Source organism: Phaethon aethereus, assembly GCF_964289735.1.
Source record: "Phaethon aethereus genome assembly, chromosome: 5".
Lineage (NCBI taxonomy): Eukaryota > Metazoa > Chordata > Aves > Phaethontiformes > Phaethontidae > Phaethon > Phaethon aethereus.
In genome coordinates this window covers 4,107,014-4,133,497 of record NC_138579.1, presented here as the reverse complement: position 1 = coordinate 4,133,497, position 26,484 = coordinate 4,107,014, and the positions used below count along the sequence as shown (strand labels likewise).

Genomic DNA, 26,484 nt, shown 5'->3' with positions numbered 1-26,484 from the left:
GGCAGGGTGTAAGTTAAATGAGGTTGATCACGATGAGCTAAACTCTGGAGGGACCTGACCCAGCTTGTGAGGCAAGATGGAATTCATTGTCGACAAATGCCAGGGAGCACACGTTGCCCCAGATTACCTGAACTGTCACACTTGTGATTGCAAAGATACAGGATCAGACCTGAGCCTGAGCATCCCCTGAGGGCTTCCCCTGCCCTGGTGAGAGATGTGCATGTTGTATTTCTCCTCTTAGAGCCAACGGGAGGTGCCAGCAGTTTGTCATTTCTCTCAGTTCATTATAAAATTCATTTTCTCTGAAGTGCCTTTTGCTGAGATAGTGCCAGAACTGGTTTCAAGCTGACAAGGTCTCATTTCCGAGAAATACATTTTGCTCTTTTCTCCCCATGGGTTGGCAGCCCGTGTACACTTGGGAGCACTCTTCTTGGTTGAGCTCCATGAGAGAAAGGATTTTTGGTGCCGGTTTCCTAGTCTGTGATGGGCAGCTCTGACCCAGCCTGACCCCTCTAGAGAGGGGACAGTCGAGTGGACCCCAGACCTCCCCGCTCTCATTCATTGTTTGGCCACTGGGCTTTTTCTTGCAGTGGTGGATCCATGTTAAGATGCTGGGAGGTGGAGCAGGTGTTCACTTTCACCACTCCAGACACAGGATCCCACACAGCCACAATTAATTCCTCATTACGAAAAGTCAGTCTGGAGTGAGAAAAACTCAGGCACAGGTGAAATTGGGCCAAAGAAACACACCCCAGAAGCTCCCCTGTTTGTCAGCTTTAGGAATCTGTTGACATACCTCAAAAATAAGGAGTTGGGTGATGATGCCCCATCAGCCTTGAGCTTGGTTTGCGGACAGAATAGGCAGAGGGTGATGTTTTGCTCACACTGATTTATTGTTTTCTTTAGGGAGTGCCAATCAAATACCTGGTCTTGGAAGACACTGATGAAGTTGTAACCCTGGTGGAAGATAGGAACAAGGTTGAACAAATCCAGGAGGATGAGGAGAAGGGTGAGGAAGATGAGGATGAAAAAGAGAATAACAATCAAGGTGTGTGACTAAACAGTGAAAAGCTGATTGTCACTAGATGGGGCATGCAGTCAGCAGCTGCTAGACACATGCAGGTGTATGTTAAAGCATTAGAGAACACTTTTGCAAATCCAAGGCAAACCATGACAGTCACATCACAGTTGCACCAAGTGGCTCTTTTATTCTCTGCAGATTGCTGGAGTTTAGTGACAGACAGGCATAAATTTAGGGGAGACACCAGGGAAGAAAATCAGCAGCTGTTAGAGGAGCATGAGGGACAGGGGTGCTTCTGCTTGAATGCATCCAGCTTCAGGGGAATAAGGAGCTTGAAAGTGCACCCAACGCTGTCTCCTCTCCAAGCATCAGACAAAGAACCTCAGAATTATCAGTCCCTTTGGAAAGTTTTGAGACATATTCTCATTGAGAAGGGCAAAGAAGCTGGTGAGGGGTCTGGAGAACAAGTCTGATGAGGAGCGGCTGAGGGGACTGGGGTGGTTTAGTCTGGAGAAGAGGAGGCTGAGGGGAGCCCTCATCGCTCTCTACAACTACCTGAAAGGGGGTTGTGGTGAGGTGGGGGTTGGTCTCTTCTCCCAAGTAACTGGCGGTAGGACGAGAGGAAATGTCCTCGAGTTGCACCAGGGGAGGTTTGGATTGGATATTAGGAAAAATTTCTTCACTGAGAGAGTGGTGAAACATTGGCACAGGCTGCTCAGGGCGGTGGCGGAGTCACCATCACTGGTAGTGTTTAAAAAACATGTAGACATGGCACTTCGGGACATGGTTTAGTGGGCATGGTGGTGTTGGGTTGACAGTTGGACCTGACGATCTTAAAGATCTTTTCCAATCTTAATGATTCTGTGATTTTATTATTCTTGTAAAAGCTGTTCCAGACTTGCCTTCCCCAGGGAGAAAACGCTGACCCCTGCAATGCTTCCTTGAAAATGCATTTATTTTCCATACAAAATCGGTTTTGTTTTCCAAAAAAAGTGGCACAGGACCCCAGAGGAGCCAACATTCTTAGAGAATAGTGTTCAAATCGGAGGGCACGACTGCTGTGAGACGGCATAAGTGCATTTCATTGAGTTTGTATGTGTGCCTGCACCTCCGCTCCCCCATACGGGGCAGTTACTTATCCCCTGCTGACAATCACCGTGTCTCTGCTGAGAGGTGCTGGCTTACAAAAACGTGGCGATGGGGTGGTGCAGGGGGCTGCGGTTCCCTCTGCTCGCTGCGTACCTCTGTTCACGCAGGGCTGCGCGTCCCTTGCAGACATTCAGGATGATCAGGTGGTGGAAGCGGTTTCCAGGGACAAGAAGCGAGAGCTGCCCCTGGAGCAGATCCGTGTCCTGACAGAGGAGACCTTCCACTCTGCCCTCTTGGAGACTGCCCGGACAGTGGTGCTGTTTTATGCCAGCTGTGAGTATGAAATGTGGCCGGGCTGTCCCTTCCCTATGCTTGCACTGCTCACCATGCTTTCTGTAATATGGTGATCCTGTGGACAAGTTTAAACGATAAATAAGTGCTGCATCCTGCCCCATGGGCCTCCACGCGCTGTTAGCAATCAGATTAAATCAGTTCTTCTCATTGACTGATAGTGTGTCAAGACAGTATCTCTCAGTATAGAGGATATCAATGTTCATAGGTTTTTAACCTTCATTTTACAGGGACTGAATGTAGGACAAGAGGGGAAATTGCCAAGAGTAGCATGGGCTTATGTGATAGCTTAGACCATCTGGTTGCTGCCTGCTGTGTGGAAGCATAAAGTCCAATTTTCCTTATTTCTTTCAAGTCTTTCAGAGCTTGTAGCACCTTGGGATGCAGAGAATCGTAACGTGACATTGTCAGAGAGCAAGGTGGGGCTGGTCTGTCACCTGTATGTCTCTCAGGGCTGTGTCTCTCCTGTGTTTCAGGGGAGGCAGTGTCCCTGGCAGTGCTGAGGTCTTACACTGAGGTGGCCTATCACCTGGAAGGTAAGTTGCCACAGGTCTGAGTGCTTTACAGCTGGCATGTACCTGCCCTGGCAGTAGGAACCAGAAGAGCGGGAGGATATGGATGGTACCTCACTCCCTCACCCAGAATATACTTATTTTTTCCTCTCAAACTCTTAAGGAAGGCATACCCACATCAGGTTGCTTAGGAAGAGTCCTTTGTTTCTTATTTAGGGATCTTTGTGGTGTATTTGTGGCTCTGTAAAGTCATGGGACTGGGAATGCAGCCTTCTGCAGTCGCCTTATGTTGTTGGTGTAAATTGGTACACACCAGCTGCCCAAACTGCCTTGCAGCTGAGATGGCGATGTTGGTGGGCACAGTGACAGCATGATGGATGATGGTGGTGGTTGGTTGTGATGATGGCGATGTTGGTAGGCACAGTGACAGCATGGTGGATGATGGTGATGGTTGGTGGGCACAGTGAGAGCGTGATGGATGAAGGTGATGGTTGGTGGTGATGATGGTGATGTCGGTGGGCACAGTGACTGCTTCATGAATGCCCAAGAGCATGGGGAGGGCCAGGGCAGACCACCAGCAGCAGCGGGTGACATAGGGTGGGCTTTGGAGCAAGGAGGGGCAAACAGCAGGCACTGTAGCCTGCATCATGGCAGGCCCAGATCCACTGGGGCAGGACGATGTCAGAGGAAGAATTTACAACGATGCCTTCAGGGCCTGCAGACTGGCTTAATTACGTGGGAAGTCTTGCAGGCAGCCACAGAACTCCATAAATAACACGTGACAGTGAAGAATCAGCAACAGTTAAAGACAGCACACATCGGGCAGTCTGGTAGTAAAGGCAGGAGGGAGTGAGCAGTTCAGACTTAGTAGGTCTGAGCAGTTCCTGAACAGTGTAAGTCCCAACTCAGCTTCATTCAGGTCTTCAGCCCCATCCCTCTCTACAGTTAGTGGAGAGAGTTGGCTTCTTCTGCGCATCCATCATTCTTATATGGGCTGAATCTCCTCCAGAGATGCCCCTTTTTCCCCATGGCTGCAGGGGGAAGTCAGGTGGCTTCGTCCCCAACTCACTGCAGCACAGTGGGGACGTTGTGTGGATCTGGGCGAGAGCTGTTCTGGCACCCCTGGAGGTGGCTGGTATCTTGTCTTGGTTTTTCTTCTTCATCAAGGCTCATTTCTCCTGGTGATGGCACTCCACTGGGACCAGGCACTGTGTCCTGCAGAGTGCAAGCAGGATTCAGGGTGAGCTCTCAGTAGTGTGGACATATACAGAGTCTGCAGAGGACCCAACCAGCTTTCTGGGAAGCAGATGCAGGGGGAGTTGCTTACAAGAAACCCTCCTGGGAATGCTGCAGACAGTGCTGTGGTTTGGATGAAAGCAGTTCTGCATTCATAGTTTGCATGGAAGGGTAAGTCACCAGCAGCTTTGATCTGGACTGAAATCCCAGGAATAAACAGGAAAGCTCAGGGAGGGTTGTTGTTAGAGATGTTATGGTTGATGGTTTGGGGTTTCTTTTAGACTCCCCAGCAGTCAGACCAGCTAGAGGAGCAACCTGGGAGAGCTAGTGGCCAAACCCTGTCTGACTGTGTGCAGCCAAGCTTTCACCATGTGTTTCTTGAATCATTTGATAACAATCTTGGTACATGGAAGCAGCCACAGGCAGATTCTCAACAGAGATTAGGAACTGATTGGGGTCAGGGCATTTCCTCTGTGATCAGTGAGATCCCACCAAAGACTCCCAGCACAGATGTGGCCTATGGTATGACTTCAGTCTGCTTTCCCTGCTGTGGCCTTGGAGAGGATGGAGAACAGCTGTGTCAGTGGATTGAAAGAGAACTGGAGGGAGTTCCTGCAAGATGCACCTTTGTCTCTGCTGCTGAGGGATCCTCAGTCACAGGCAGGGCTGCCAGGGGAGCTGGAAGACCTAAAAGGATGGGGGTCCCTGGGCTCTCAGTTATGGCCAGGATGACAGAAGATACACCAGTGCAAGGGGCAGAAGTCTGGATCAGGAAGAAGAGCTTGAGTTATGCAGGACTGAGAATGAAACATCAGATACGGCTTTGGGGCAATCTCTCAGCTCCCCCAGAAGCAATGGTATTCCTGTCTCTCTCTGGGGTGGAGCTTTCTTCCTAAGGGCTGAGAAGCCAAGATCAGCTGTCTGAGGCATGAATCACCTGCTCTAGAGGCACCTTTTTTTGTTGCAGAACTAGGTCCCACTTTTGATGCCCGTTCTCTGTGCAAAATGGCAAAATGGCGAATGAGATCAAGCTCAAGACTGGAGTGACCCTGTGAATCATCCAGTAACAGATGTTCAGCAGATCATCACGAAATTAAGTTTATAGGCCCACAATTGTTTTCCCTTTGTTGAGAGATACAATCTAGCAAGAGATCAGGAAAAGCATCTTTGTCCTGCTGCACTGAGCACATTTGCTTCTCTTGCAGCAAGAGCGTGCCATTCTCACTGCTGCAGCTCTTGTTTTCTTATGCAAAATGTGACTTTATGGAAGCGGCACCCCTGGGACAGCAGAAGAAGATGTGAAGGTGAGACAGTGCTGAGCATTTCTTAGGTGTGTCATTGGCCTTTTTTGCAAAGAAGAGAGGAAACCAATTTCTAAGAAGAGCGATATACTGTGATGAAAAACAGTTCTGCCTCCCTCTTCTGTGCTTGTGGAGTCTTCTTGACCAACAACTTCCAAAGACACGGGTCTGAAGTTGTAGTTCAAAGACATGAAAATCACCTGCATGATTTAGCAATGTATATTCATGGAACCTAAATCTGAAGTAAGGATTTAGGAGTCCATTGTGTGATGCTGTCTGGGTAGTCATTTCCCATTCCATATTGGATTCCTCCTCTTGACAATCTTGTGTTCCTCTTTCATCTTTCCTCCCATCCAGCAGCTCAACAGTGACCACAGGGCTGAACAGTCTGTTGCTGAGTTACTCAACTCCTGAAACTGCTGCTTGTTCAGTAATTAACAACATGGTGCAGGTTGGGATGGGAGAGTGATCACCCTGTACAAGGTGTTCCTCAGGCCAGAATGGGCTCCCTAGGAGCACTTTTGGTACGTAATCCCCCAAAGTAATATCCAAATACTAGAACTCATATTTGAGGGACCTTAGAGCAGCCTTGCAACTCAATTTTCACAAGACATCAAAGCCCTATTTCCATGTCATTATTTTTCAGAGTTGGGCAAGACACAAGATTATGTGGTAACAGATGATGAGAACCAGCTATACGGGATCAGAGGTGTGAAATAAATCCAGAGGCAGGCTTTTAATTTGAGATGTTATTTCAAAGCCTGGAGAATGACACAAGCTATTTCTGCTCTGATGGAGTGTTTTGACAACTCCTGACTGTCTGAGTGGAATTGCAGACCCTTAGCTCCGTGCTGCCGCTTGCTTTTTCTGTACATGAGTTTGTCACAAGGCAGAACAGCAGCAAACTCCTCGTGTGAAAGAGCTGCAAGGCAGAACCTAAAATGAGGGTTGCAGAAAATGGTCTGGTGGGTCACAGCAATAGGAACACATGCTATGGTCACCTCTGCTTTCACCCTTGTCTGTAGAGATGCTTGCCCATCCCTGGCAGGCACATTTCTAACCCATGATTAAAACCCTTCCACAGCTTCTCTGCCAAAAAGATTCAGCTGTGCTTGATTCTCAGTAGCTTGTTTTCATATTTGGTCAAACCTCCTTACCTGGGAATGGGTTGTTGCTTGTCCTTGCCCAGCTGGCAACAGGAACTGATTTGACTGTCACCTCCAGAGCTGACTTTACATATTGTTAGATTTTATTGTTTCTTTCTTCCAGGCAATTTCCAGTCAAAAGAAACACAGTTCTTTGGGTTTTTCCTCGGGAGGCATGTCTTCCAAAATTCTCCATATTCTCTCTCATCTGCTTAAGCCTTTCCAAAAACATGTTTCCCAGCCTGACTTGCTGGGCTCTGCAGCGGTCTGACCGGGGCAGAAGAGCATAATTTTCCTCCCATGCCTTGCAGATTCTGTTGGAAGTTCATCCCAGAATGAGCTTTGCCCTTTTCTGCAGCACTGATGATATCTTCTCATTACAGAATGCTGCTGTTGTTACACTTAGCCCTTCAAATTGCTTTCTGCCCCTCTGGGCTCGGGATCATTTACAGATTAGATGTGTGTGTTTTATTCCATCAGCAGGCCTTTAATGAAACTAGTGATCAGAATCAAACCCAGGACAGACAGAGAAGAAAGCTTGGCTGTTTTGATTTCTCTCTTAAGAAATCCTCATCACCTGCCTTGACCCTGGTCTCTGAAGGACACTTTGCGATGGGCTGCCTCCATGTGCGTACTTGTCTCTAGGTTTCATCCCACCTTTCCCATGTAACTCTTGAATCCTGTTCAAACAAATTTAGGGAAGGCGTGAAGATTTCTGAGATTTGGCATTCCTGCAGCGAGCATGGACAACATATGGCCTGAGGACTGTACACAGCCCTGCTGTCCTTGGTCAAGCCCGCAAGTAGGTAGGAGGCAGGTTAGCAAGGCTGGCAGCCAGGCTGTGGTGGCTAGTGAAGCTAGTGATGGTTCACCTGCCAGCTGGTTAGCACAGGCTTAGCCACGGACCAGCAGCAGTGTGTGCTGGTCTTCACCCAACCTGCAAATGAAAGAAAAGCTCATAGAAGGACATGCTGGAGCTGCAGGCATTGTGTCTTGCGCTCATGGAAAGCATGCAGGGGACCAACCTTCATTTGTTTCACTGCTTATGAATCCCTTGAGTTTATTGCTTTGGTGAGACCCGTAAAAAGCTTTTTTAGTACCAGGAACCACTGCTCTGTAATTCCCAAGTGCTCTTCCTATCCCTCTCCCTTACCTGTGAGACCCCAGGCTCTTTCTTAAGGTCCTAAAGGTAGCTGCTAGTGGCTTGGAGATGAGCAGCTTGCATAGGTAGGGTAGGGTGAATGCCATCAGACTGCCAGCTTCTTTTACATCTGTCATGTTTATGAGACCTTTAACTACTCCTTGTGTATTGGGCTCCATGCTTTAGGTAGAACAGACACTTTTCAATACTGGATACCTTAATAAATGAAAAAGCCTTGAATGCATCAGCCTCCTCTGTGCCAAGCTTTATCTTCCCTCTTTCCTGTAAGTGATGACCTGCATCGTTTCTTTGTCTTGACCTTATTCCTAAGGTATTTCCAGTACCTTTCCTTTCTGCCTTTTATCCTTCTGGAGAGTTGCCTCAGGGTTTCACGGTGTTCCTTTGAGTAACCAGCCAGATGTGAATGTCGCTGGGAATTTCCTTCTGAGAAGTGCAACCTACCACTTCCCTGAGTTTATTCCCTCCACGGTCTGTTGTTTGGATCCATCTACACCTGCTGGGGTATTTAATACATTTGCAGGCTGGAAATAGTTACTATTATGCTCAAAAGTCTAAAGCATATCCATGAATGATTTCAAGAGGGAGATAGCCTGTACTCAATGGAATTGTATATTCAGGGCTGGATTTTGACATCCTGCCCACACAAAGCAGCATTTGACTCCAGGAATGGTCCAGCAACTTCTCAGCGGTAGCCCACCTGGGCTCGCTCCATGTGCATGCGGTGTGTTAGGATCCAGCCCTACAGGATGCACGCCAAAGGAAATAGGAGTTCTGGCAGGATTAATACAAATATATGCGATAATATCCAAAGAAGCTCACAAAAAACTCTCTTTTTCCACCATTTCTTTTTTTTTTCTTTTTCTTTTTCATATTATTTATATGTATTTGGTTTCCACTCTAGGAACTCAGGGGGTTTTGCTCTCTCGGGTAAACTGCTGGGACTGGCCTGGCATTTGCACAAAGGAGAATGTCACTCAGTTTCCTACCATCAAGATTTACGAGAAGGGAGAGCGATCCGTGATGTACAATGGCATGTGGGGAACCGAAGAACTGACCAGCTTCATCATGCTGTGAGTGTCTGTTAATGAGTCCCCACACAGTAAGACTGGCACATCTGCTAGATGATGTTCTGGATACTTCACGGCCTGTGTAATGGAAACCCTTTTTGGAAAAATAATGTCAGATCTGATTGTAGACCTGGTTTGGAAATCAGCTTAATATCTCTTTGTGCTTTTCAATGTCAGGGAACATCTGTTCTTGGACAGCGCATGCATCTGTTGTCACTGTCCCCCTCTCTGCTGGAATTCCTTCTCTGTTATTTTTAATGGGGATCCCGAGGATCTCAGAGCAAGCAGTTTGGCTCAGGGCTGTTCTCTCTTCCCCATAACCAGCTCCAGTGCCTTTCTGTGACTAGGCGTTGTTCTTCCTTCCCAGGCGACCTATTTTTGCCTCTAGTGAGTCATAACAGTTGTCATATTGAGTTGGGGCATTGTTGGATTGAGGTTGCCCTTTTGTGAAGGGCATCCCAAAAGTGAAGAAGGTGGCAGCCTATGTTGTTTCTCTGCCTTTCCGTAGGAGCCGAGTTTCCTGCCCTCTGAAGCTGGCCACGATTGAGGAAGCAGAAGGATATTTAAGAGGAGAGTTTCCATCTGAGCTGTCATCCTATCCCCACACTTCGATTCTAGGAGTATTTGGCACAGCCACAACTGAAGGTTAGTGTGGTATTTGTGGATCAAGCACTCAGTTTCATTCCTGATGGGAGAGGGATGATTCCAGACGTTTGGAAGTTCCTCCGTGTCTCATTTTTTCTAAGCATGTTTGCTCACATCACAGCCTGCCTGGCACCACCCTTTTTAATTTTGTAACTAGAATTTTTGTAAGACCACAGGTGATTCCAGATGTGGGACCTAAGGTCAGAGGATGTTCAGCTGCCAGGCACGCTTACTACATCCAGTGTGGTAGCATCTGACAACCCTGACGGAGATTGAGACATCATGCTTGGCACAGTACAAAATGGCAGTGCCCTGGGTGACCTGTCTCTGCAAAGAAATTTTTGCAGATGCCCAATCTGAACTTACCAAGCCATGATTTGTGCCTGTTGTCTCTGTTGTGTCTCCTGCCTCTTACTGTGAAGACTTTGGCTCCGTCCTCTTCATAAGTCCCCTTCAAAGTAGTTGTAGGCTGCCATTAAATCCCGTCTGAGCCTCTGACTGAACAAGCCCAGATCCATCAGCCTCTTCTTGTAGTCCATGTACAACATGTTGCAACATACTCTTGCTTAAACAAAGCCCTTTCCACTATTGGATTGATAGTTATCTTGCTGACTCCTGCAAATGTGGTAGTCCCAGTCCTTGCAACTAACACACAATCCAAACCCCTTTTTTTTTAAAAAAAAGCAAAGCAGCAATAAGGTAAAATACAAATTTCTTACATCAAAAGGAATGAAATGTGAATAACTCAATGAAATCCACTTGTGGACTTTGAAATAGGTAGACACAGTCCCCAGAGTGGTGGGCATCAGCTAGAAATGCTAAGCAGAGTTGCTGGAAGGAGTGTTCTGAACTTGTCTGAATTTGTCTCACTTTGTACTCACAGTCAGTATAGTCCTGGCCAGAGGCTGAAACTTGGAGACATCATGGTCTCCCTCTCCTGCCTGCTCAGATGCTGCTCCAGCATCATTCGTGGCGTGCCATAGCTGTGGTCCAGGATCCGGTGGGTTTCCACAGCCTTTCTGAAAGATGAGAAAATGGACCCAAGCGTGATGGTGATTTTTCATGTGGCAATCATACATTAACAAGGGAGAAGGAGTTACAGAATCAGAGAATCATTAAGGTTGGAAAAGACCTTTAAGATCATCAAGTCCAGCCATCAACCCAACACCACCATGCCCACTAAACCATGTCCCGAAGTGCCACGTCCACACATTTTTGGACCTCCAGTGATGGTGACTCCACCACCACCCTGGGCAGCCTGTTCCAATGTTTCACCACTCTCTCAGTGAAGAAATTTTTCCTAATATCCAATCTAAACCTCCCCTGGTGCAACTTGAGGCCATTTCCTCTCGTCCTATTGCCAGTTACTTGGGAGAAGAGACCAACACTCACCTCACCACAGCTCCCTTTCAGGTAGCTGTAGAGAGCGATGAGGTCTCACCTCAGCCTCCTCTTCTCCAGACTGAACAACCCCAATGAAATCAGTCTGGAAAGGGAACATCATGTCATACTTCAGTCAAATCCACAGTGGAGAGCTAGGACCTTCCAACCCCACGGTCTCTCCATTACCAGCTACCCCTGGGAATTACTGCAGTAAAAAAGGGAGATTTTTCTGATCTTTGTGAAGGTCAAAATTTCAGACTGTTTTTCATTTTGTTGTGCCTGTAAACTTTGGTTAAATGCAAATCAAGGTACTTTCTCACATGAGGAGGTCCAGAGGGAATCCACTGTGCTCAGAGGTAAGAACAAAATAAAATGTCTGGAACCAACCAGAAAACATTTGGACTGTGTTCACTGCGCCAGCTGAGAGCTAATATGCCTGCCTTCTTCTGGAGTGCCTATGTCGAAGTCTGTTAAATATAGCAGAAAATCTTACTGATCTCAAAACCCCTTTAGCCAGTTTCTGCCTGGTTTTCATCATCTGAGCTCCAAAATCTTCCCTCTATTCCACATATTCCACTCTCTGCAGTAGTGGAGCCTGGATTAGCCCCATGCTAGGACCTGGGGCAAGATGGGGACGGAGGGGAGTTCACGGAAGGAACCTGCCTGCATCTGGCTGGAAGTGTGAGCTCAGACTCTTTCCTATATAGGAGAAGTTAATATCCCTCTGCGCAAACAAGAGTCTTGCAGGTTTCCAGACAGCCCTGTGCGGAGATTGCCCGGAAGATTGCCTCTTCCCTCGGGGCACGCTCCGTCTGCAATGTGGAATGGCATCCGCAGTCTGGGGTAGCTCAGCCACGGATGCCAAGGGAGATGAAGTACGTGGTGCATTCACTGCCGGTGCCCTGAGGGGGGTTCGAGCGTCATGCAGGACGACCTGAGGGAGCAGAAGACTGGAGCCAGCTGTTCTGGCACCAAACCCAGGCCAGAGTCAGGGAAACCACATTGCTGCTCTTATCAGCTTGCAGACTTATCTGGAATTTCCAGTGATTTTCTCACGGCAAGAATTGCTGCTGTAACCTGAACCAGCAATGCACCCTGTCATTGCCGTTTCTCATTAACTGAAACAGAGCAACGAGATGTCCAGTTAAATAAAGCCCTGGATTTTTTCCGACACTTAGCGTCAGAACTATGTTAAGAAGCCCTTCAGTGGGGCTGAGCTAAAAGAGGCTTGCTGGAAAAATTATAATTAATATTTATGACAAAGAAGTGAATGGTATTATTAGGGCAATGAACGAGCACTTTCCTGGAAACTTGGAGAAGTTATAGGAGAGAAATTTGTTTGCTCTGCAGAAACTGGAAGCATACTTGGAAGTAAGACTCTGTCCTAAACTGTGCAGCAAATGTTTAAAAATACACCTGTGTTCTGCAGAGCTCTGGTAACATCGTAGGGCTTGCCAGCATCGGTGTAAACCAAATGAAGGCGGCATGCAAAGATGCTACAGGTGCTGCTGGAGGGCATGGTTTCGTGAGATGCCTTCTACTAGAGGGGCAAGGGGTGATGCTCAGATCCTGACTCCGAAAACTCTGCAGGAGTTGTAGATCCTTCCTCATCTGGCATTTTTATTCCTTCTTGTTCCCAAATCCTGCAGTGAAGCTGGGCTTGTGCAATTCACGGCAGCTGTCGTGGAAGGCAGCTGGGATTCCAGCTCGAGGCATGTGCTGCAGCACGTGATCAGGCCCCGCAGGGAATTAAAATGGTCCTCTCAGGGGGCACTAATTTTCTAGGAAATATTTAAACAGCTTCTTTAGAAGGGCTTCGTGTCTGTAGTGCAGCTGTGTGAATTTGGAGGGTTTCTTGCACACAGCTAAGAGACTGTCACCATGAGCTCTTGGGATCTGAAGGTTGGTGCATGGCTCCGGGTCTGGCACAGTCCCCAAAATACAGAAAGATTTGGGAGTGTGATAGGGAGGGAGGATCTCGTCAGGACTGACCCTGATGAAAGGAGTAAGCCTGGACTCTGCTGAAAGTTGTCCTGATTTAGGAGACAATTCCTGCAGCCAGGGCTGCTCCAGGGCAGCACTTCAACACGAGCTTGCATCTCAAGTGAGGGTTTAAAGTTAAATGCCTGTAGAAGTGCCCTCCTGAGGAAGTTTGGATGTGAGCCTGCTCTTTCTGCATCAGGCTGTGTCCTTTGGTGCCTTATGGCACAGGGTGGGCTGATGGTCTGCCCCGTGGCCTCTTCTCCAGTAGCTGGGAAAAAGACAACTTCACAGTTGGTGAAGTTCTCGGTGATCCTTATCAGCCGGTCCGATGGGTTGCTTTTCTTCCAACATTGATAAAATCAAGTAACCAAAGAGCTGGAAACCAACATCAAACCCATCCAATGGTGGTTTCTGTGTATCACAAGATGAACCAGCCAAGCTGTGTCACCATCTTTGTTGTCTGTGTGTTGTTTCCTACAATGTCTGAACCCTCAATGAGCCACTCCTTTAAGGATCTAAGCTTCCATTTGGAAAGGAAAATAGTGTAGAGGAAAGCTTGTGGTCCCTGTGGTTCCAGGGAAAAACAACGGAAAATACGGCTTTGAGTGTAGCTGGAAAGCAGGAGGCAAAGAACCAAAAAGCAACCAGTTGTGAGCCAGCCTCAGTCTACTGAGGTCTGAGTCACCGGTCCCAGGAGCTTGGGCTGGCCAGTTGTGATATGACGGTGAATGTTATGAGGAACACTAAATAGTATCTGAATGAGATCTTATTTAGGTTACAAAGCAACCTATATCGTGGCTGTATCTGAGATGTAACCTTCAGTTTTGGGAAAACATGACTTCTCCAAAGAGTGTGATTTCTCACTCTCCTTAAGTCGGAAGAGCCTTTTTTGTGCTTTCAATTGCTCAATACCAAGGGTGTGTGCGTTGAAATCCACCCCGTTTTCACCCTACCTTTGGCAGCAGTGGTTTTGATCTCTGATCTATAACTGTGTTTCACAAGCTCATGCGCTATGGCTTGCATGTTCTCACAAAGCTTGCCTCTCCCATGGATCCAGCTGCCTAAAACTGAGGCTGTTTTATGAGGGTATAAACCAGCTCTGGTGTCAGCTTCCTTTTGGGGCTCTGCTCTCACTCTCTCACCACAGATAGATTCAGCTGTGATGGATGAAGAGAGCCCCGACCCAGTCCTTTCCTCCCCATCCGCTACCTGACCTCGCCATCTCCATCAGGCGAGTGGTGGATCCCCGCAGCCGCTGCACGTGGGTTTATGCTGAGCTGCGGTGGCGGAGGTGCTGCCCTCTCTTTGCAGCTGCACAAAGCGGTGAGCAGGCCGTGTCTGCAAGGTGTTTAGCTTTTTGATCCTCCCTATCCTAGCTGGATGCCTGGAACAGTCCCTGCTTGCTCCGAGGAGCTGGATAAAACCAAAAGACACTTGAGGGAGTTATTGGTTTATCTGCTGGGCTCTTAGCACTACTCCAGTTAATTCATCATCAGTCACTTCCAAAAGGTCACTAGGATGTATAAGATTTCTATTTAGACTTACAGCTGGTCTCCTGTTTCCAAGAACACTTACGGACTTTAAGTCCTTAAAGACATTTCATTTTCCATCAGTGCCTCTGTCACGCAGATCCTGGAAACTCAGTGCTGGTGGCTAAAGAGTAAATACTGTTCTTGTAATAGGAACTTTCCTTCTGATCCTGTCAGCCCCTGCCAACTCCTCCTCCCATAGCCTGCGGCCGTGAGACGCATCCATTCCTCATGAGCCTCTAATCAGTTTTCTTCCCAACAGACAGTTTGCTGTGGGAGAGTGCTGTGGATGCAGACAGCCATTTGGTTTCCAGGAGGAAGCTGGCACTTCTCTTTCTATTGTTTATTTTTGTATCTTTGTCTTTTTTAACAGCCAGGGAAGCTTTCGAAGAGGCAGGAAACATCTTAAGTGGCCATGTAACGATGGGGATGTATTTTGAAGATGATGCCTTGGCTTTGTAAGTTGTTTCTCTTTTTTCTTTGGTGAGAATTCAAACTGATCTGCATTTAGTGGAAGCCAATGCCTAAAGCAAGCGTCACTGGCCGTGCTGAGTGTTTAGTGGCATCCCCAGACTGCTACGAGTGACTTAGTCCTGTAGCGAGATTGGTCAGGACTCAGCCGGAGAGAGGTATTGCTCTGGCTCTGCCACCGATTTACAACCTGTCCATGGTCAACTCATTTAGCCCTGGTGTAATGAATGGCCGTCTCCCTTCCTGCTGTTCAAGTTCACTCTAGGTGTTTTCAGTCCTCCAGCTGCACCAGCCCTCCATGCATCTGTTGGGTTCCTAATACAAACAGGACCAAATTTATATGGGGAAAAAACAGGCTGGAAAAATTATATCCTCTAGCTAGGATCAATGCGCGAGGACGAAAAAACAGTTTTGCCCTTCTCTTGCCATCAGAAAGAAGTGACAGATTGTTACTGCTCTTCCTCTTTCTGCAGCCCCTTCACCTTCTCTTGAAGGCCTCTCCCTGCCCTGATGCTGCGAAAGTGCCTGCTGAGGTGGGGACGGGGAAGGGGAGCGTAAGGGGATTGCTGCAGAGCCCGGGGTCTAAATGTGAGTCTTGCTCTGGTGGTCGCCCCCAGCTGCCAAGAGCAGCCAAAACAGAGGCTGCTTGTGACTGCTGGAGGGCTTTCTTGGCTAGCGGTGAGGTGAGCGTCGTGTCTGGGTGCCAGAAAACGGTTCGAAAGCCCCGACATAAATGCTGTCTTTCCAAGGAGCTGCCGTGGTGTGGAGCAGACGGCCTTTCTGCAGCACTGTGAAAGGTGTGAAACCCCTTTGGTCTCTTCCAGCTTTCCGGTGGGCACTCGCATCTGACCGCGAGATGTTTGCAACTGCTAAGGATGGCGAAGAACCTCCCTCTTATCTTTTCAACAGTTAATTTTACCGTGTATCTTTTTTTCTTGAAAGATGTGCCCACCCGTCTCCCTCCCCTTGGCAAGAGCAAGACGTTACCACCATTTCCAGACGGAGCTTTGGGGAGGTGCATCCTCTTTCTGGAGGAAGAATGCTGAAAAAATATAGCAGCCTTCCTCCTGCACATGTGGTGGAGGCGAAGTCAGGGCTTTCTTGGCCAGTTCTTGACTGAATAAGAGCATCGATTGCGGCCCTAACTTTAAGCCAAATTGGAGCTAATGCGATCTGAGCACGTATCAGTCTGTGCACTTAACTGTGTCATTAAGACTCATTCCAGCAAGGGGCAAAGTGCTTTGCATTAGACTGTGAGAGATGCTTCAGTGCCTATAAATGCAGGTAGATCCAGGCGAGAATCCTCAGCTTGTCCTGGCATCTCATTTCCATCAGGAATTAGCTATCAAGGCAGAGTTAAAAATCTCAGGAGGTCCTTGTCCTGTTTTCCAGGTGTGGTTTTAACAGCCAGTAATGCAACAGTGAATTGTTTTCATTAGTTTCTTACAGATGCGATGCATCTCTAGCGTGTCTGATGAGATATGGGCATTTTTGTGGTATGCATGGGGGAAAAAAAAAAGCAAGTATCTTGGCAGTACGTCTCTATTAGCCAAAATGTGCTCAAAGCACCAGCCATGGTTGGGTCTTAGAAGCGAGGCAGTGCCAGGCTTGTTCAGTGCTGGGGTGGGAGATCGCTGGGCGAGGGTGGGTACAGAAGTCATAACCAGCAGCACCAGGGTGAAAAATCTGACACACACCCCCCACCGAGCTAAAAGACTTTTCTCCCCTAAGGATCTCAGCCCAGCTGATAGAAGGAAAAAAAGGAAAGGAGGGCAGGGTGATCTTACAAAACAAGATACCAAAAGAAAAAGCCTGTGTTCTCTCAGCAGTGACACATGTGAGAATGTACCTCCATCCTCCTGCTCCAGCCGCAGTCTGCAGCGTGCTCCTGTTTAGTTGCAACAGATAATGTAGTTTATATAGATATTCATTCTGCCAAGTTTGGATTTTGGCTGTGATTTGTGGGTGAAGCTACTGTAGATGGTCATCTTCTCAACTGTAAGTAGAAAGTAAACACTTACAGGAATTCCTTATGCAAGAGCCAGGCTCACTTCCCTTCTTAAGAAAAGAAAAGCTATTCTTCTGCTAAACGCTCAAGGAGGAAATGTTTGTGGTTCCCAGGTCACAGAAAGCTGAGTCTCCTCTTCCCAGAGAAAAAGGTATACAAAATATACAAAGAATGTTGTTTGCAAAACTGTTTGCTCAGCAAGCACCTGCTCAGTTGGTAACTAATGAAAAAAAAAAGCATTAAGGAAGAAATGCTTATAATGAAGTCATTATTTATTTCTCAAATACTGAGATGTCATAGATTCCTGCCAAGTATTTGTTTGCAGATGTTTTTGATTTAAATGCAAGTCTCATGTTACCCATCGAATGCCCCTGCTGTATAAATAGAAAGCTGCTGTAAGCAACAATACAACCCCTTGGTACCAGTAAGAGGAGAAGTGATTTCGGGGTAGACTCTAGCTATTAGACAGGGAATTTGTTGGTTTTCTGGCAGTATTTAAGAAACTTCCTTATCAGAGGCTGCTGAACAAGTTGATGTATTTAGACATAGGGAGGAAGAGTCCTTACCTCCTCTGAGAAGTCATCAAGCCAGAGAGTCTCTTTAAGACCTGTGGAAATTTGAGAAGTTGAAAATCCCTGAATTTAAAAGTTTTCTGGGGTTTTACCAGTCTTAATTGATTGCAAATACAGGTTAATTTGCAAAACAAGAGAGGGGAAAGTTAAGGACCTTCCTAATAGATCAGAGGATTCCCAGCCATGACCAGAAGTGCAAAACTCAACTTTGTGACTGGTGGAGCTCGGGACTCTGGGCAGAAAGGGGAAAGCTTAGCTCACAGCTGGATTTACAAAGATAAATTAAAAAAAAACAGAGGATACTGCAAAATAAAACTGAAATGGCTTGGATAAATCCAAGAACAGTTTAGCAACAGGTTTCACAACATCTGAAGGCCTCAGGAGAGTCCAAGGTCATTCATTACTGCTGCTCTTTATCAAGATATCAGTGCAGATCTTGGGTGCCCCTTAGAAATTTGCAGTGGGCATATGATTTTCAGACAGATCAGTGCTGTGATGGAGGAAATGTAAGGCCTACGTACGAGCTGAACATCATGGAAATGTGTTATCTGCAGTTCCCTCCACTTGCTTTGTCCTGGATGACTTAAAACGCCAAACACTGAGAGTTTTAAAGCAAATTTGAACAAATCTCCATCCCATTCAGAACGGCTAAAATAAGTGTCAAAACTGAACTTGCCTGAGCAAACTATGGAGGGAGGTGCAATAGGTTGTAACATAATTTTGCTATGAGCTGCCTTTCATTAAAAATAAGTAGCTTGTTCTGCAGTAGGCTGAGTCTGTGTTGGGTCTTTCTCATATGGGAAAAAAAAAAAAAAAGATGGACCAGATTACTTTCGGAAAGGGAATCAAAGGCTTTCCACCTCCCCACCTCTACAATGCAAATTGTCCTTACACCTCACTCGCTTCCCCAGCCATTCTGGTGTCACAACCTTTGAAAAATTGCCAGCAGCCTTTGAAAAACAAACTACAGACATCCCCCCCCTCAAATTGTGGAGGCAGCTGACTTCCTCCGTCGCGCCCTTCTTCTGGGCACTGACATCTGGAGCCTTCAGGACTGAAGTTCCTCAAACTTGCAGAAAATTGCTCTCCCAGTTGATGTACCCCCTGCCCTTTCCTTGCTCAGACTTCTCCTATTTTTGCTCTTTCCACTTCTCAGCTTTTCCTTAAATACCCTTGAACCCTCTTACCAGAAGCACGTTGGGGAACAAAGGACGCGCTGGCTTCTCCACCAAGAGTGTATGTGTGCAGGCTGCGTGTGTTGCTCTAACGTGGGGCTGGACTTCAGCAAAATTGCCCGTGTTCACCAAGCCAAAAACCAGACCTCCTGGAGCCTAGTTCCTCTAGGTTGGTGTCCCTCAGGTGGAGTCTAAGACCTTCTGTTTGCCTTGGCTTGGGAGGCAGAGTAAATCACCGGATAGGTATTTGCACCACCTAACCTTAGGTGTGAAAATGAGAGAGGAGTGCCAGCAAGTAGTTTAAATGGTGGTGATTCGGATTTTCCCTATTATTTAGCCGCTGAAGTCTTTTTGCAGGAGAAGGTGCTGTGTGTATATTTAGCGTCTGGTACGAGCTGGGTAAGTGCTTGTTTCAGAAGGGGACGAGGGAAGACGTCGGCCCCATCTCTGTCCGTTGACCCACGCCAGGACTGTTCAGGGACTGGCGAAGGCGCGGCGGGGAACGCGATGGGCAGGGGAAGGCAGCTCAGGACCCTTTCCTCCTGCGGGTGCCTGTGTCTCTAACCGCAGCCTTTCCCTCCCCTGTCCCCACTTTTCACCATGGAGATGCCAGCTCTGCGTGCAGCAGATGCGGTGCGTGTCGAGTCTCCCGGCCAGCTCATGTTACCATCCCTCTTTTTCAGGTCCCGTAAATACGCCGTGTTCCCCCCGGCCCTCCTCCTTGCCAGGGCCGGTGGTCGGAGCGTGGAAGGCATCGCTTTGTCCAAACAGAGCATGCAGGACATGGTGCGGATGATCAGATATGAATTGCTGGACATTTTTGTAAGTAAAAAAAAAAAAAAAAAAAAAGTCCTTTTTCCATTGCGGTTGGTTGCAGAAACACTGATTATAGCGTGGAGCTGTGCAAAATAAATATGTTTGCTCATTATTTCTATTGTGCTGAGTTACGTTTGTTTTTAAATTTTATGGCTTGGATCGGACAGTCTGGACAGAAATCTGCTGTTTGCTGTGTGGTCTCGTGGGAGGAGACCCTGGGAGTCGATCGCCTGGCTTGTGCTCATAGTCACAGACCCGCTGCCGTGGTGGCTTGGCCTCTCGCAGGGTCTGCGAGACTGGATATAGCCATAACACGAGCTGGGCTGAGCTGGCCTTGCTTCTGCCTTCTCCGCTCATGCCCCTTCATCTCGGAGCGCACGGCTGCTCACGCAGACTTGGCTCGCGATGGGCAGGGTTGGGTGTAGACATCTTCAACGTGCACCAAGATCCCAGCACCCACACTTCTTTTCCAGCTGCTTGCGTTCAACATGGACCCTACAGCCTTGCTTAGCCCCCACACCCCTCATGTAAGGACAGAAAGTCTAATTTTGTCCTGTTCTCTCCTGCCCATAAACCCCAACTTCTCGTTTTGATGTCTTGCAGCCAGAAATCACCGTGCAAAATCTGCCCCGCTACTTGCAACTCAGAAAGCCCTTCCTCATCTTGTTCAGCGATGGTGACATCGGCCAAATGGCAAGCGAGGAAATGCTGAAGCTGGCAAAAGGAAGACCCCAGCAAGCGTTTGTGGCTTGCTGGTTGAACTTGTGAGTATGTAAAAACCTCTTTGGTTTTTTCCGTTAGCTCACCCTTAGCATTTCAGGGCAAGTAAAAACTGAGTCTGCAATTACTCAAAACACTATCTAGCTGGTAATGTGATTATTCGGTCTGAAATCATCATGAGCTGGGAGGGCAAATCATTCAGCAATGATTCAGTATGTGTTGTGGGCAGCTGCAAAATTGCACGACAAAGTAAAATTAGTAAATGTTTAATTGGTTGCAGGAATAATTTTCAGTAGAGTAAAATGTTCTCAAAGATATTGCATGGTAGCTTGACCCTAGCTCTGGTGTTATTTGTATTTTTGTCCCATGTAGGAGGAAAAAGTAAATTTGCCCTTCTGGAGTGTCTTTGTGGTGCTTATTCCATCAGCAATTAGAGAGAAGCACAACGGGGCAATTACTGATTGTTGACTGGGGGAAAGAAAGTTTTCAGAAGAAGGGACAGCCAGAAGAAGCCCCACAAGGCAAACTTAAAATATTCAAGTAACAAAATGAATCCAGGAGCTAAGAAATAGAAAGTTGTAGGGGAGGGGATTTTTTTTAATCCTCCCTAGCTGCTTTTTCAATTTTTAGCCTCTGTTTGTTTTGCCCAAGCCCGGAGACACCTCACCGTCTTAATCATAACGTGCTTTGAAGTCTGGGAAGTGCCTCGCAGCGTGGGCTGAAGTTTAGCTAACGGGGAATGCACATGTTTTCAGAGAGAATACAATTTGTTTGCCAGTAATGCACAAGAAACGAGAGCCCCTGGAACTTCCCCACCTACACATCTGCTTTTGCTCTCCCTTCCTGAGAAACAAAGAGCTGTCCTTTGTCAGAGCAGAAGGGCTTTGCCACAAAAAAAGGCAGAATATGGCCGTTGGCTCGGGAAGGGTGGCACAGCCCTAGAAAGAAGACCTCATTCCCATGGCGAGAGCCAGCTCAGACCTGGAGCATCACTCTCAGCCTGAAAATAGTGCTGGAGGGACTCGGCATCTTCGTGTGCTTGCTCTCCCTCCATCTCAAAGTCCTCTTCTGGCTCTCTGTGTCACTTGAGGAAGTTGCCCTTCCAGCTCCTCGGGCTGTGGGGAACCACGCAGCAGCTGCCCAGGGGCTGGACCGCCTGAGCACAGCCCCTCTGCGTCAACTCCTGCCTCCGTCCCCTGCGGACCCTCTGTGGGCACGGGGCGGTGGCAGCAGCTGGGCTGGAGGGAGCTGGTAGCTCTCCCTGCAAAGAGGGACTAACGTGGGGGGCTGCAGGGTCTGTCCCTCTCCTGTCTCACCTCTTCTGAAAAGCTTGCGGTGGAGAACGTTTCACACCCTCCTACAGAGTTCGTCCATCTCCTCCTGCTCGAGGTTATCTTTACACTTCTAACCTGCTGTCTGCTCCGTCCCCATTGGACCCCAGTTAAGGTATCGAGCTTCTAATAAATAACAGAGAGAACTTCTACGGCTGCCCCATAGGCAAAACTGTGCCTTTGCTGGATGTGGCCCAAGAGCTTTGGTGCTTTTTCAGCTCTCAGTCCTGTCGTGCTGCCAAACCACTGGTGAGCAAGTTGAATCTCCTCTTCCCTACAGGAAGAAGACTCCGGTGGGACGCGGGGTCCTGAAGGCGTACTTCACCACCACGCCTTCGCTGCCTCTTCTCGTCTGGGTGAACCTTCATGCTGGGGGTCAGGTATTCAAGTTCCCATCAGAGCAGGCCATCACTGAAACGAACATCTTGTCTTGGCTGGAGAAGCTAAAAGCAGGACTGGAGATTCCCAGCAGTAAGTGGACACACGTTTGTAATGTTCCTAAGCACGCACTGTTAGCTCTGGTCTGTTTATGAGAAGATGCTACGTGCAATAAATTGTCTGTCCTGGAATTTAACGATGGAAAAACTAGCTATGCTAGTTTGAGCTGGAGAAGTACAAATAGTCCGTCCAGAAGAGAATATCCACACTCGCGAGTTTGCTTCGGGACTGTTTAATGTTCAGAATAGTGAATAGTTCTGAATCGACATCTCTACCCTGCGATAATTCCCAAACCTGGCTGTGCTCTCCGGTTGCTGCGAACAGACCTTCTGAAACATAGCTTGCTAATAAAACAACTCCTGACTCCCAGTTGTCAGCGTAAGAAATAGCTGCTCTTTAAGCGCTTTCCAGAATTTTTTTGGACAGGAGAGGATAAGGAAGCTGGTAGCTGGTGTTTTGCTGTGGTCTTTGGGACGTAAAAGGTTGGCTTGTACCTTGAAGCTTTTCACTGCACCCCTCCTGCCTTCATCAGTCCACTGAAGCTTTGGAGGAAGGCAGCGGAGATGTGCCTTCCTCACATGTTATGCGTAGCCATAGGGTGCCGCAGGGACCTTGGGAATTGCTGGCTGCCAGCCTGCTGCAGACTCCAGAAGGCCAGTGGGGTTGACTCCACTTGATCCTTGTGAATTTTAAAATGAGGCTTTCAAAGCAAATGTTTCCAAAAGTATGGTGGGGTAGGATGTGTAAGTTCTCACCAGAGCTGAAGGCATCATTTCTGACCCAGTAATCGCTGGGAGAACCCCGTGAGCCAGCTGACCCCCACACGTCTCTCCATCACCACGGCTAAAGGCACCTGGCTGTCATGTAGGTCCCTAGGTAGGGACCTTAGCTGTCAGGGTGTCGGAGGGGTGTGCTGATGGCCGAGCGGCTCGCTGCACAGCCAAGGGCTGTGCCAGCCATCACAGCCCCCTTCCTCGGGCTTTTAAGTGCTACGAACCGTGTGGTCGGTCTTACAAGCATAAATGAAAGAGCATCCTCATGTCACGGAACCACTTCCCCCCCGTGGAGACAGCAGTCTCCCCTCACTCCTAACGGCGTGTCACTAATGCACGGTCATTAACAGTTATCTGGGGCCTGGACAGAACATCCACCCACTGGTGGATGGACACCCAGTGTGACCTTTGCAGTGGGGGTGTCCGAGGACAGAGGGACCCCCACAGCCTTTGGGGAATGGAGCCTTGGCCAGCTCCGGTAAATAGGATTGCACCCCTGGCTGGTTGCATTTGGGTGGGGGTATTAGTTTTGGAGGAAAGAGGGTGTTCTTTAAGAAACTATCTTTAATTTTGCTTTCACTGGAAGAGCAAAGCAAGCCATAGAAGGGAAATGTCTGTGGAGTGGGGCTGCATAACTCTTATTACCATGGGACTGTATTTGCTTCTCAGGTACCTTGTCTGAGGAAGACTGGAAACCGCCTCTCCCTGCTTACGACTTCCTCCAGATGATGGAGACGGCCGTGCCCGAGCTCCCACTCCACGCCTCCCAGTGCCGCAGGGACACGCCGGAGCGGCGCCCGCCCGAAAGCCCGGGAGGGGACACCGCCGTCCGGGAGGAGCCGTCCCAGGAGACCAAGGCAGAGAAAGTCGGGTCCCCTGGGAGGGACCTGCGGGGGACAGCCCCGAGGCTGGCGGCAAGGGAGAAGCAGGGCAAGAGGCACAGCGAGCTTTGAGAGCTGGGCATACCCCTGCCCGGGGCAGTGAAAGATCGCAGACGGTGCCCAGACAACCTTATTGCTTTCCCACCCTTCCGTGAGCCTTTACGCCGTAGAGAGGAGTGCTTTCAGCTGTGAGTTAACGGTGAAGGATAAACCAACCCCTAAGCCTCAGCGTGAGTTCCCTGCCGCAGTGAGTTGGTCGTTCTGCGGTGGCCGTCATTTCTGATGCCAGAAACGTGTCCGTACACCCCACACCTTGGCCCCCCCGGCTGCTGTTGGGATTGCATTTCACAGCAAGAGGTGAAGGGGGGTCGCTGCGAGGGAGCTCAGCCCGCCCTGTAGCTGGGGGAGAAGGTGGACTGAGCTCACCGCGCGCTGGAGGCTCGCCCACACGACGAACTACGCTGGAAGAGTCGAATCAGTGCAGCCCCGCTCTGTAGTTTCTGTATGTCTCACATAGGCGCTTCTCTTGGCCACGAGAAGGAAGGGGTGAGTGATTCCAGGATAAAAAGCACATTTCTCTCCCCACCTTGTTGCAGTAGCAGCTCTACTGATGTGTGTCAGCAAGCCCTGCTCTCAAAAAGCGATTACCTCGGCACTGGACCCAGGTGGAGCCGGGAGGGCAAGCGTGCCACCTCCTCCAGGGCTGCTTAAACTGGCACCCGCTTCTTTTTACACTTGACTTGTGAACCGCAGTCAGGAGCATGTTCATCCTCGGGGGTAAGAGGACTACCTGGTTAAAGCAGTTTCACTACGAAGGCCAGAGCTCAGGTCATCACAACAGACGTGAATAGCTGGGACAAAAATCTGCCAGCAAATCCCAAGGGCAGGCAGGTTGGAAGCTCCAGCTTTGCTCAATGCTGGCATTTTCTTGGTTACAAGCCCAGGGGGTTATTTGCAGCCTCGATTTTTCTTTGCTCTCAGCAACAGCAGCAAGGTTGGTGCCTCCCAAGCTGGGATCAGTGCGGGGGGGTGAGGTCTGCAGAAAGCCCAGTGCTTTGGAAACGAGGGGAGGGAGATGAAGGACAAGGCTGGCAGTGCTGGGGACGGACCCTGCCGAGGCGAGATGGAGCTGCTTCACATCCGTATCTCGATGGGGAGACGCAGGACCTGGGAAAGTGGCTTTCCAGCCTCTGCCCTTCTCCTGGGGACAGCAAAAGGTCTGTCGTTCCTTGCTGGAGGACCCGAGCCTGCAGGACAGCATGGGATGTGGGCTGGGAGAGCCATGTGTTTGGAGAGAAGCTTTGTGTAATCCCACCCATGCTATGATGATCTTCCCAGCCCCTTCAAAGAACATCTGCTCACTTCCACAGCACACTGAGATGTGTCGGGAGGGTCAGATCCTCCTCCTTATAGCTCTGAAGTTACTGAGGAGGGGAAAAATTGATGGTGAGGGACTGCTGACTACCTTTTTAAAGTCTGTATTTCTCATCCTGCAAGCAACCCATATGGTTGGGAGTATTTTGAAATGCCCAGAAATAGACCATTAGTCCTGGTTTCTTCTTGAAGCCCTTAATTGAGAGACCATTTTTGGACTTAATGACGGGCTCCGAGCCAAAATATATGTATTTAAATAAACTGTAGCATGCAGATCAGAGCCTGCCATGCAGCCGAGTATTCCCAAGGGAAGGAGTAGGTCAGGGTGTGAGCAGATCCTCCGTGAGTTCCCGTCATTCCTCTGCTGCGCAAGGTCGTTACGCCGCTGGGCTCTACGGGCTGTACGTCGGTTGTTGCCCGTCCTGTCCCTAATGACGCCGCTGCTGCTGTTACAGCATCGCTCTCCCTCGTGGTGCAGGTGAAGTGCGGTATTTGGGTTTGTCATTGATGTCTTAAATAAATTCTCTCTCAAGTACGGTCAATCTGCATCTACCTTGCGCGCAGTGCGGCGCGTGGAGGGGCCGGTGTCCTGGGCTGGGGTAGCTGGGGTTGATGCACCCCTATGGGAACGCTCCCCCGGCCCGCCGAGCCCCGCGGCAGAAGGATCCCTTCCTTCAGCAGGGTTTGTGCAAGACGAGGAGCCTTCCTGCCTCCCCGCTCTTCTTGGCCCCGCGTCCCTTTTCAGTCGCAGCCCTTCTCTTGCGCAGCATCGGGGCGGGAGCTTGTCACTAGGTGTCAGTGCCACATCTCGGTTACGGCTGCAGGAATTGCTGCTCTCCGAGCGCTGCTCGGTTGGTGCTGGAGCGTTGCCACCAAAGGAACGGCCGCCCGGGGGGGTCCGCTGGGGGTGCTGGTGGCTGAGGGGCTGTTTGCTCCCAGGGACAGCGGCTGTAGCAAGCCTGGAGTACTGGGGAGTCCCGGCTCTACAGGCTGCAGCCCCCGCGTCAACCGTGAGCTCCACCAGCCCGAGCCTCCCGAGTGGGGCTGGGGGTGCCAGGAGCCCCCAGCCCAGCCCAGCCAGCGGGGCCCTGCAGCTGCCAGTGCCACGGGGCAGGGACGTGCTTGTCCGTGTCCCACCGCTGCCAGCACCAGCTGCAAGCGCGGGTGCGGGTCGGGGTCCTGGACCACATCAGGGTGCACGGGCCTGGCTTTGAGGTTGCTGTTGGGGTTTTTTTTGAAATATAAAACGTCCTTTTGGTTGCACAGCACAAGCAGGCACTTAGGGAAATCTATCGAGGCGCCTATGTGCCACGATATGTACGTATAGAGAGAAAACATTACAGATATTTGGAACGGTTTGATTGTGGTCTGCATCCCGCAGCGCACTCGTTCACTGGAGGAGGGATATACCAGGGCAGAAAGAAATATTCGGTGGGTATTTATGGCCTGGAGCGAGGAGCGAGTCGGAGGAAGGAGAGCTCTGCAGCTGGGGGGCAGCTGC

General features: G+C 49.2%; 1 protein-coding gene across 1 annotated transcript in view; it reads left to right on the top strand.

Annotated features, from left to right (window-relative positions):
* The window catches only part of TXNDC16 (thioredoxin domain containing 16), a gene marked incomplete at its 5' end in the record, with an annotated part of 32,977 nt that extends 8,938 nt beyond the window's left edge, over positions 1–24,039 (top strand). The window contains 10 exons of the mRNA XM_082000423.1: positions 907–1,048; positions 2,297–2,443; positions 2,938–2,997; positions 8,719–8,887; positions 9,393–9,529; positions 14,798–14,882; positions 19,334–19,472; positions 20,070–20,230; positions 21,798–21,988; positions 23,398–24,039. Of these exons, the coding sequence (XP_081856549.1) occupies positions 907–1,048; positions 2,297–2,443; positions 2,938–2,997; positions 8,719–8,887; positions 9,393–9,529; positions 14,798–14,882; positions 19,334–19,472; positions 20,070–20,230; positions 21,798–21,988; positions 23,398–23,681 (1,515 nt within the window). The 3' untranslated portion in view covers positions 23,682–24,039. The remainder of the gene's footprint in view (positions 1–906; positions 1,049–2,296; positions 2,444–2,937; positions 2,998–8,718; positions 8,888–9,392; positions 9,530–14,797; positions 14,883–19,333; positions 19,473–20,069; positions 20,231–21,797; positions 21,989–23,397) is intronic.
* Between the last annotated feature and the right edge of the window lie 2,445 nt (positions 24,040–26,484).